The following is an 11,316-nucleotide window of genomic DNA, read 5'->3' as shown; positions in this document are numbered from 1 at the left end:
AATGTAAATTTCCTTAAAGACGTCAACAACTCTGAGACTACATTGCTATACATGACGTTCCACAAAACACGAAGAAAGAAAAAAATGACTAAGAAACCAAAACGAGGGTAATTTTCTTAACCCCCCCCTCATTTTTTTTGTCGATCGTACTGGATTTTTAATGAGTATGACTCTCTGCGCAGAAATAAAAAAAAACAAAAAAAAAACGGCGATCTTCTTGGTATTATAATGTAAGAGACTGCCAAGGCTTTTGAGCTTCACCAATGGATTTGGATTGACAAACTGTATATGAAAAATCATTTTGCAAAATTTCGCCACAATTAGCAAGAGATGCAAAAACGGCAATCTTCTTGGTATTATAACATAAGAGACTGCCAAGGCTTTTGAGCTTCACCAATGGGATTGACAAACTGTATATGAAAAATCATTTTGCAAAATTTCGCCACAATTAGCAAGAGATGCAAAAACGGCAATCTTCTTGGTATTATAACATAAGAGACTGCCAAGGCTTTTGAGCTTCACCAATGGATTTGGATTGACAAACTGTATATGAAAAATCATTTTGCAAAATTTCGCCACAATTAGCAAGAGATGCAAAAACGGCAATCTTCTTGGTATTATAACATAAGAGACTGCCAAGGCTTTTGAGCTTCATTAATGGATTTGGATTGACAAACTGGATATGAAAAATCCCTCTGCCGAATTTCGCCATAATTAACGAAAGAGTTACAAAAACGGCAATTTTCTTGGTATTATAATATAAGAGACTGCCAAGGCTTTGAGCTTCGCCAATGGATTGGATTGACAAACTGTATATAAAAAATCCCTTTGCCGAATTTAGCCATAATTAAAAAAAGAGCTGCAAAAACGGCAATCTTCTTGGTATCATGATATAAGAGACTGCCAAGGCTTTTGATCTTCGCCATTATTAACAAAAGAGTTGCATGTACGTAACAAAAGTGTATACAGTGCCGTGCAAAAAAAAAAAAAAAAAAAAAAAAAAAAAAAAAAAAAAAAAAAAAAAAAAAAAAAAAAAAAAAATAACCCTAGATTTACGTTTTAAAGGAAAACACATTTTTTTTTAACAAATCATTTATTATTCCACGGATCAGTTCGGATACACACATCATTCCTGCAAAATAATTCTAAGTCAGAATAGATTACATTATAACCTAATTTTATAATTATCCTGTTTTCCTAAAATGTTATAACTGTTAATTCCAAATCAAACAAATGACAATAAAATTAATACATTATCTCAAAAATATTATCTGCTCTTAATTAACAGTTGTAAAAATATTTCTCTTTCTATAAAAACGCAATTTCAAGCATCTCAAATCTTATTCCAAAGAGACTTATTCCAACAAAATGCCAGATTATCACCATGAAAAATGGAATTAACACCATAACAACTTCTACAGCAAGAGGCTATATATTCAAAAAGAGAAAAAAAGAGAAACAAAATCACAGCTTTTTCTTAGAATGTGTAGCCCCTTTTCTATATCTGGTAATCAAAGGTTGCAATTTCTAAATTAGTAAATGAGCAAAACATGTTTAAAGATCCCTTAAACAATCCACTCGATCATTAAAAAGTCGAAAAAGAATTGTCTTAATTTACATTATTCAATATTGCCAAAACAAAAATAGGTTGATTTTGTTTACCAGATACGGATTTGTACAATAGCTAATAACTACACACCAGTCTCAATTAATAACCTTCAAAATTACTAATTGAACCCTTATAAACATTGGTTTATAATATATGCGTCTAATGGGGGAGGGGAGTAAGGTGTTGTATCAACGAAGCTAAGCAATTCATAACACATCAAAAGAACCCAATTGCTTTTTCCATCGCTAGTACAGTACTTGTTAACATATATTTCTTACACAGGGTACAAAAGTATGCTTTTTTTCTTCTTTTTTTTATAAACAGTTCTTGTATAAAAACTTTCCTCCCTATTTGTTTAGCACATTAAAACATCCATACAACTATAACCATTTTACCAGAAAAAAACATTTGTCTACACATTTCTTAAAAAAAAACTTCTTTGTAATTAAACACTACATTTGTGTGTCCGTGTATTTCACCGTGACCATACTCTTGATGAAATTGATGAATAACTAAAATCGTCACTGAGCCTGAAATAAAGAGGAAATTAAAAAAAATTTAATTCTTTTTTATTTTAAAATATGGGAAAAAACATAAATAGTAAATTCTTATGGAGGTTACAAAACTCTAAGAGTTTCTCCTACTTTCTAAGGAAGCTCCCAATTAATTTAGAAGAAACAAGGGCTAGGTAAAAGTAACCAAAATAGTCAATAATGAATATATCAAATCAATTTAAAATTTGGAATAAAAAAAGAAGAAGAAAAAAGATCTTGGATTTGAATTCTAAATGGTGATTACCTACCATATTGCCATAATAACCCTAATGAGTTTATCAAGAAGGGTAACAAGAACCCAAGTCTCCACAAATTGTTTAAAATCTATTGATACAGTACCTTGAAAGCCTCTACAAAGCCACACTAAGGGTCAATCTTTACAAACAGAAATCAAAGGCATACACTAAAGATACCTAATTAGCCTGAAAAAATATTTTGGACGTAATAAAGGTCAAAAAAGCATTGCGAATAGTAAAAACACTTGTTTATTCATTTTTTGTTGTTTTGCTTATTTCAGAATGGACGAGAAACAAAACTGGACGATCAACCCATCTTTGCAGGCACCTATGTTAGTGGATTAAGACTCAAGGAAACGTTCTCAGGAAAGATTCTTTAACAGAGGTGTTAAATAGTGCTTTGCATTTTCCGAATTCTTAGTTCCCCGGAAGAATACTGTGCCCTCCGAGATTTCACCAAATTTTAAGACTCATGAACACATGGACATTGAAGAATAAGAATAACTAATCTATTAAGAGAAAAACAAGGAACTAAATATACAGAAAAAGCTATTCATTAAGATCTAAGGAACGGCTAAACCTGTACGGCTACCTGGAATCTGTACGGCTAAAATACACTACAATTTATTCATAAAACAATTAAGAGACAAAAAAAGATCGAAAAAACTTCATTTAAAAAGACGTTATTTTTTTGCGAACCATAATTTTCGGGAATACTCCAGACAACACTTTTCCTCCTAGGAAACGGAAAAATTTAGGGATTGTGGACGCATTGGCGTCAAAGTATACCCTTTGTGGACGCACTGGCGTCAAAGTATACCCTTTGATTTTGATGAAAAGAACAATTTACAACACCATTTGACAAATTCAGATAGTTATAGTACACGAAATATTTCTTTATCACTCGTCATCATCAGTAAAATTAAATGAATAGAGAAGACTGGATATTTAAATTAGAGAAAAGCTATTCAATACAATAGTGACCTGAAGAATTTATGGAATTTTTATGAGCATTCTTTCTTTTCATTAGCGTGCCAAAAGCGAAATTTATCTCAGGAGACAATAAGAATAGTCTAAAAACAGGAGTGAGGCCTTAGCTTTATTTTGAACAAAACATGAAACAAAATTTTTACGTGTTATAGTTACACGCACAATTTCGTGAGACAAGCTCAGAGGATTAAGCATCAATCTAATATTTTAGGGGTCAACTCGATTATGATTGAAGCCGAGTGAACAGTCTTTTGCCCTCTCTCGGCGCAAGTGTAGGTTACGTTGAATAGTCAACATTAGGACTTTACACGTGATTGTCGACCCAAGTGATTTATCACGAATTTTCAGTAATTTTATGTCTCCCTAGTAACATCTTTTTTTCTGTAGTGATTCTTGACGATTTTTGAACAGTTTTATTGTCTAATATTCTCCATTTTTTTAAATATCTAATTTTTTGGTGAGACATTTAGTTTCATAGCCAATAAACGTTATGTCTGCAAGCAATCCCTACGAGAAAATGAATTTTTCTAGCGCAATTCTCCCGAAAAGTTTACTTTTTTTCACGTAAAAGTAAACAAACCGACCAGCATTTCCATAGACCGCTCTTTCTTGGACATGTGGAAACCTTGATTATATTAAGTATATCCTATTTTGTCTCAATGCTTGTGTTTTGAAATCTCTTATTTTTATAGATAAGGGACATCAGACATTTTGTCGTTCACGAGTGAAGCACATCCCTCAAAACAAATTTTTACATCCTTTTTTTAAGGACATTTTTTTCCAGATAGTAATGTCAGTCTTAAGTGAAAAATCTATCTATTACCCTGCTTTTGACTGGTATAATATGAAAAAAACTTCGTTTTCTTAAAGAGTTAAAGAGGCTGCGTCCCAAAGCCGAACCTTAAAACGTACAGGAATTAGAAGAGGCAGTTGGGGGGCTGCCGCCCCCCAAACCCCCAGCTTTTAAAGACTCTTTTGTACAGGTTTTTTTTTGTGGGGGGACTTCATTGTTACTAATTACTAGTTTCGGCGCAATGGTTCTCCTGTCCTCTTGTGTTTAACATTTTTCGAAGTTATTCCATTATTCATTCATTTCAATGTTTTGTTAATTAAAAGAGGGCCTTTCCCAAGCCAAGAGCGGGGGGTTAGCAAAAAAACAAAAAACCTGTACAAAAGAGTCTTTAAAAGCTGGGGGTTTGGGGGGCGGCAGCCCCCCCAACTGCCTCTTCTAATTCCTGTACGTTTTAAGGTTCGACTTTGGGACGCAGCCTCTTTAACTCTTTAAGAAAACGAAGTTTTTTTTCATATTATTTCTGTACGCTTTTCTACAATCCATGGTGGATGTAATTTAATAATTCCTGTACTCCTCGTACAGGAATTAGGAGAGGAAACCCCCCCCCCCCGCTTTTAAATCATTGTATAAAATAGAAAAAAAATAGATAGAATGACCAAAATGTTTCTTTTGCTCATAAGAAGCTAATATTCTGTTATCTCTCAAATGATAAGCTGTCCAGGTGTTATCAAAATTTTTTTGATGTTGTGAAAAAAAACCGCCCGTAAGGGACTTGAACCCTTGACCCGAGGACTAAAAGTCTCACGCTCTACCAAGTGAGCTAATAACTTGCATGTGTATAAATATAACTTCTCAATAAATTTTAAAAATTTCAAATTAACATGGGCTCTTATGGAGAGAAATCCGTTAATTAATAGCTAATGCGTGGTTTCTGGAAAACAGGGAAGGAGTTATCGGATCGAGCTGAAATTTCGCGGATAAGCTCCTGGGCCGTAGGGGACCTTAACTTGTGAATTTCAGCCCGATCGGACAACGTTAAAAGGGGGGGGGGTTGGAGGGTCGAAACTTTCGGGGGGTTAAGATTTTCCTATGAAACTTTCCAGGAAAATTACTCGGAGAATTCCGCATCGAATGAGTCTTCGTACACCCAGATCCGATGTCGGATGTGACCTGTAGGCGTCTAGAAAAAAAAAGTAAATGAATTTTAAGTGGCTATGCGTGGTTTCTGGAAAACAGGGAAAGAGTTATCGGATCGAGCTGAAATTTCGCGGATAAGCTCCTGGGCCCTAGGGCCCAGGAGCCAACTTTCGGCCAGATTTTCCCTATGAAGGAAAAGTTGGACGGGGATGAAATTTTGCAGGTTTCTTAGTTGGAGCTCGGGCTACGAAATGCATCCCTCCCCATCCCTCTGCGACCACTGGAACCGAAGATCGCTTAACATTGTCGTGTGTCGCCTCTTTATAGAGGCACGAGTGTGCCTCCTTGATAAGTGCATTGTTTACTTAGTTTATGGACTCTTTGAGAACAAATTCGACAAAGCCCACTTTAAGCACTTTTAGCACTAATACCTCTTAACCGATTTTAATTTTACAATGACAAGCTTATGCTTAGAAAACAAAATCAGCCAAAAAAGGAAAAACACTCCTTTGCTAAAGAAAAAAAACTGTTTATAAATTGATTGGATTAACGCTTATATTACCTGTGAAACACGCAATTTTACAACAACTCTCCAGCTGCACCTTAAATCAAAAGTACAAGCTATTTATACGACTGGAATTACTAGTTTAAAATTCATCCATTCAATGAGGCAGAATTATAACATTACCTAGAATTTTTTTCTTTTTAAGAATGATCTAAAATCGTTTAAAAATTAGAATTTTTTCCTATTTTCGAATTTTTATGACATATTTTCAGCGTACTTTTAAATAATAAAAGAAAGCAAAGCAATACTAAATCCGGTAGATGAAGAATAAAGCCGAATCTCAACTACAGAATGATATCAAAATTGTCGTCTTACGGTGAAACATCAGAGCCTTAGAACTACGGTAAATAGCATGCCCAAAACTTGTACAGGGAATATAAACTTTAAAAACTTAAATCAACTCATAAAAAGATCATTCTAAAATGCATTTAAGAATATTATCCACACTCATGCACACAAGCAAACCCTCAGAAATTTCTAAGCATTTCCTTCAGTCGATGATTGGTACAGAATATTCAAAACCAAAACCGAATCTTATCAGCTATAATTTTTAGAAAATAGTTTCTTTTTAAATATGAATTTAAGGATATTTCGAAATAAATATTCTTTTGACATTTCTAAACTGTTCGCATTACAGACTTAATAGAACTAGTCTATTAATGGTTCAAATTTCTAAAAGGGGAAAAATATGCTTATTGGTCTAAATAAATAAAACTTTTGAATCTTGTAAAATATTTTAAATTTGTGAAATGCTACAAAGGATTTATCAATACCTTATTAAAATTCACCTGCAAAAACTCACCAAGGTTTGAAAAATAATCTGATAATATTTAATAATAAAATATATACTTTTAATATACATATAGTTTTTGAGGGTACTATTAACCTTATATATATTTTTTCCAAGATTCCAAGCTCAGACCTGAAATTTCAATTTTTGAGAAAAATTCCAAGGAGTGGGAACCCTGAATAAGAAAAAACATTATCTTTTGACAGAATGATTTTTGTAGGATCTTCCCGTACTGTAATTTTTATTTTAGTCTTAATTATTTTCCTCTAGTTCTATATTTTTTTTCAAAATTTATGAATTCCTCCAAATAAAAATTAACTTTTATCCTCGATACTTTATTAAAATTCATTTGCAAAACTCACCAAGGTTAGAAAAATAATCTCAAAATATTTAATAATAATTATAATTCATATAATTTTTGAGGGTACTAATTACTCAGACCTGAAATTTCAATGTTTGAGAAAAATTTCAAGGAGTGGGAACTCTGAATAAGAAAAATCATCATCCTTTGACAGAATGATTTTTGTGGATCTGCCCGTATTGTAGTTTTTATTTTAGTCTTAATTATTTTCCTCTTGTACTTTATTTTTTTTTTAATTTATGAATTCCTCCAAATAAAAATTTGCCTTTATCCTCCTTTGACCAACCTCATTTATCACCGTTAACATGAAGGCTATGTGATAGTACTAACATGGTATTATATATTTCGTAACACTGAAGCTGGAGTTACTTTCTCTTTCTAAGTAATAAATTCGCTTTTATGTCAAATTGAAACTAACAGGATTCCTTCATTTTTCACCAGAAATCGACTTTGACAAATACTTGGATCAATCAGTAATCTTTATTCTTCCCCTTATGAAAAAAAAAATTACACAGGTGAGTTTGGAATTAGCAGTGAGGAGCTTATTAACAGCTAAAAAGAGGTTCGTTGCCAAAAAGGCAAACAATTCAAAAAAAAAAAAAAAAAATCATAGTTCTTTCCTAACCAGTAATTAATGTTTTTAAACTAGAACATTCTTTAAGTTAGGTGAAAATTAAATTCATACAAAATTTTTCTTTATTTTAAGCGGCAATTTTAAAATTATTTCTGAATTTTATTAATACTAAACTAGTCAATTTCACTTTATAAAATACAACAACCACTTTATGCTGTAAAGCTTATACTGCTACATTTCCCCTCCTCCCCCAAAAGTTACAGTGATAACCACTGACATAAAAACCTCACTCAGCTAAATAGACTTTAATACCGTTTAAGGGCTATGAACAACGTTAGTAGATCGAGTTTAGCTGGGATTGCAAATGCAATGCCCTCTGATGTTGTGTCACTGTCTCTAACAACAGCTATTCCGACTTCAACCAAAGCGTTCCACATTCCTCCCCTCATGTTCATAGTCTACCAACTATGAACGTGAGGGGGGAGGGGAGGGAACATCAAGCCACTAGCTACCACACCATTCGAATTTCGTTAGACGATTCTATAAAGGACGAAATATAATTTTTGCTAAGGCAGTAAGCTGTGATCTATGTTAAATAAAACCCCAAGTAATTTATTTTTACCTGGAATTGTTGTAGGGAGTATGCCATTACATTACCAGGTTGCGCTCCCTGACCTTGGTTAGCGATTTGCTGACCACTTTGCTGGCCTTGTGGACTAACTCCTTGCCATCCACCAGCGATGGGCATACTAAAATAAGTAATCTATTATTAAAATTTAGTGATACAAAATTTATTTTCTGCTGGCAAAGAAGCTGGGTTTTTCCAAAAAAAAAAGAAAAAAGAAAAGAAGTAAATTATACAAATCAGTCTTGAATAGGGATCACAAGATGGTGAAGCACTATAATCCTTTAGGACAATTGACTGAAAAATAAGACACCTTTAAGCCAGTGTATATCCTCTGGCCCTAAGCATTATTATAAAATGGAATCTCCAGCCTAGACTTAATCAAATTCTTACTGAAATACCAATTCAAATAAAAAGAAATATGGATGAGAAATCGGCAAAACATATGGCACCTGAAATCTTAAGAATTTGTAGCTTCCCTTTGAAGGTGGGGTTGTCTTTGGGAATCAACACATTGCTGTTTGAATTTTACGGACAAAAAACTTAGTCAAATTTAACCAGTTAGTTTTGCTTATTTTCATGGTTCAATGTTGCAACACTGACAAAAGTGTGGTATTGGCCAAATTTTCATAATTTTGAAACAACCATTGCAAGAATCTATAGGTTCAAATCATCGAACATATAGACTGGTTACTTATAGATCATAATTTATATATATTGTAAAACATTAAACATTTAACAATTAGAGCATTAATACACGTGACAGTGAAAAAAAAAAGAAAACGACAATATACCAATATAAACCAACGATTTATAATAATAAATGTAAACCAATAATACGACCAAAAATATCGGCCAAATTAACATAAACGGAAAGAAATTGTTAAGCAAAAAAAAAAAAATTCTTAAACCCAATGAAAGCCTTTGTCTATCCTTTGAATCATGGATCCTTAATTAATTACCAATAGAGTTTTCTCTCTTTTCCAACAAGGAGATCAATAGACCGCAAGAACTTAAGTTTGAGATAAAAAGAAATCCACCGCTTTTATATACAGACACGCATACAGACAATTAGCTTACTTTTAAAGTTTTTTATATATTAAGATAAGTACAACAAAGAATAATTGGCAGAATCCAATTACCAACAACAGTAAAATAAAATAAAGTTAAATATTCCTTTTTGCACTTATATTAATCTTCGTCTACTTCTTTAAACTATTCATGGAGTTTAATGGCTAGAGACATGTCATAGAAAGTTTGGCCTCAAATCAATTTTCTCGACCAAAGGTAGACGTGCATATTGTCTTTGTCACCCCTAAAGCTCGTATCTGACATTCTCATGCTTTGAAAATAATTACCAAAAGCTGTTCGCTAAACTCGTCTAAGTGAGGGATGAGTAGGGTAATGTAGGTCATGAGAATTACACTGTGACTGAACATAGATGATGATCTTCCCTTGGAGAACAGCTTAAGTCAGATAGGACAATTATTTCCGAAGTTTGGAAAGATATCAGATACATGCTAGAGGCATGACAGCGACGATATACACTTTTTAACGTTCTGAGAAATTGTGGCAATTTATCAATTAGATATTTGTTTTATTTTCAGATTAAATCCGGTTCATCAAGGAGTTTGACACGATTTCAAGGATTAAAATATATACTCAAAAACAGAAACTTGTACATTGCTGACTAAAACAAAATGAGATCCAGTCTTTCAATGACAAAATGATTAGCACTAATTATGAAGAATCTGAATTGAAGATACGTACTTGTAATATCAGTTCGGGGTTATTCAAGATGCTGACTTCATCCCCAATAATTTTAGTGTTTTTGACTCTGACAGAATCCTGAAATTCTAGGTACCTAGCTCGGATTCCTGCTATTTTTTTATATGAGGTTTATTTGTACCAAAAACAAGTGCGTCGTTTGGGGGAGGGGGCGGAGGAGGGCAGTTACACCCCCCTCCAATAATGTGTAGAAAAATATTATTATATCTCATACCCCTTGACCATCTGGATATGGACCCCTCTTGCCCCCCCCCCCCCCCACAATAAAGATACTAGAGACTCCCCTCTGACCAAAAACTTATCAATAACATCAATAATGTCAATAACAATAGCCAGAGGCTATAGTAGTTACTATAATTTGATTTTTAATACTTGTAGCTGGGTAACTACGATTCATATTTTTAAATAGTAAATTAAAAAATTATTATACAAATATTGGTATCCTTTCAATCATCATATCAAAAATCTCAGTTTTATGGCCCTAAATACGAAGCTCTAAATACTAAATCGAACATCGTAGATTAAATTGCATCTTAAATAGATATGTTGGAAAAACATTGTTCCTTTTTTTCTCAATATTCTGTTTTTAGGTTAAAACAAACGTTAAAACCATAAGCCAAAAAAAGGATAAAAAAATTGCCAAGGCTTCTGAACCGGTGAATGATAATTTCTGCGATAGGACACGCGACGAGACGATCCTGTGATATATAAGAGTTAAAAAATGTAGCAGAGTAAAAATATGTTTATTTCCATCAAATCTAATTCCCAACTATTAAGTTCTATAAAAGTCAAGCTCTTTAGCAGCAACCTACTTGGAGCCTTCGAAGCGAAACCAATTCTTCCGAAACTGAGTTAGACCTGTCACTTGAAAACGGGGCTCTCACCATACCAAACCGAACCATACCAAAATGACAAAAAAAATTAGACATTGAATCGGAAAAAGATTTTTCAGGAGCTACAAAATTGTATTCAGAGCCATAAGTAAATGCATAAAAAATTTGTTCTTCTAATTAAGCGATAAATTATCATCAAACCTAGCATATATCTTCATTGTCAAATACTTATTCTATAGTTTAAACCTACTTAGCATTGAAGTAAATCAATTTGTTACTGAAGAGGGGGCATATAATTAAGGAGAAAGCCCTAATCCAAAAGTTCGAAATGCTTAGCAGTATTTTCTACTGCTAATTTTATCCTTTTTCAAGAACAATAAATTTTAATGCTATTTACTCAACAAAATTATACAGTTAAGTTGTCTCAAGTTCTATGATCATACCAGGATATAAGCCTGGGT

General features: G+C 33.1%; 1 protein-coding gene across 1 annotated transcript in view; it reads right to left on the bottom strand.

The window, feature by feature from the left end:
* Positions 1–1,074: 1,074 nt before the first annotated feature.
* Positions 1,075–11,316, bottom strand: part of LOC136024979 (nucleolysin TIAR-like) — a gene marked incomplete in the record, with an annotated part of 241,291 nt that continues 231,049 nt past the window's right edge. The window contains 2 exon segments of the mRNA XM_065700589.1: positions 1,075–2,139; positions 8,232–8,358. Of these exon segments, the coding sequence (XP_065556661.1) occupies positions 2,131–2,139; positions 8,232–8,358 (136 nt within the window).

This window comes from Artemia franciscana, chromosome 3 (genome assembly GCF_032884065.1).
Source record: "Artemia franciscana chromosome 3, ASM3288406v1, whole genome shotgun sequence".
NCBI classification, from domain to species: domain Eukaryota; kingdom Metazoa; phylum Arthropoda; class Branchiopoda; order Anostraca; family Artemiidae; genus Artemia; species Artemia franciscana.
Note: the sequence above shows the minus strand (reverse complement) of the source record. Positions and strands in the feature narration are given on the sequence as shown.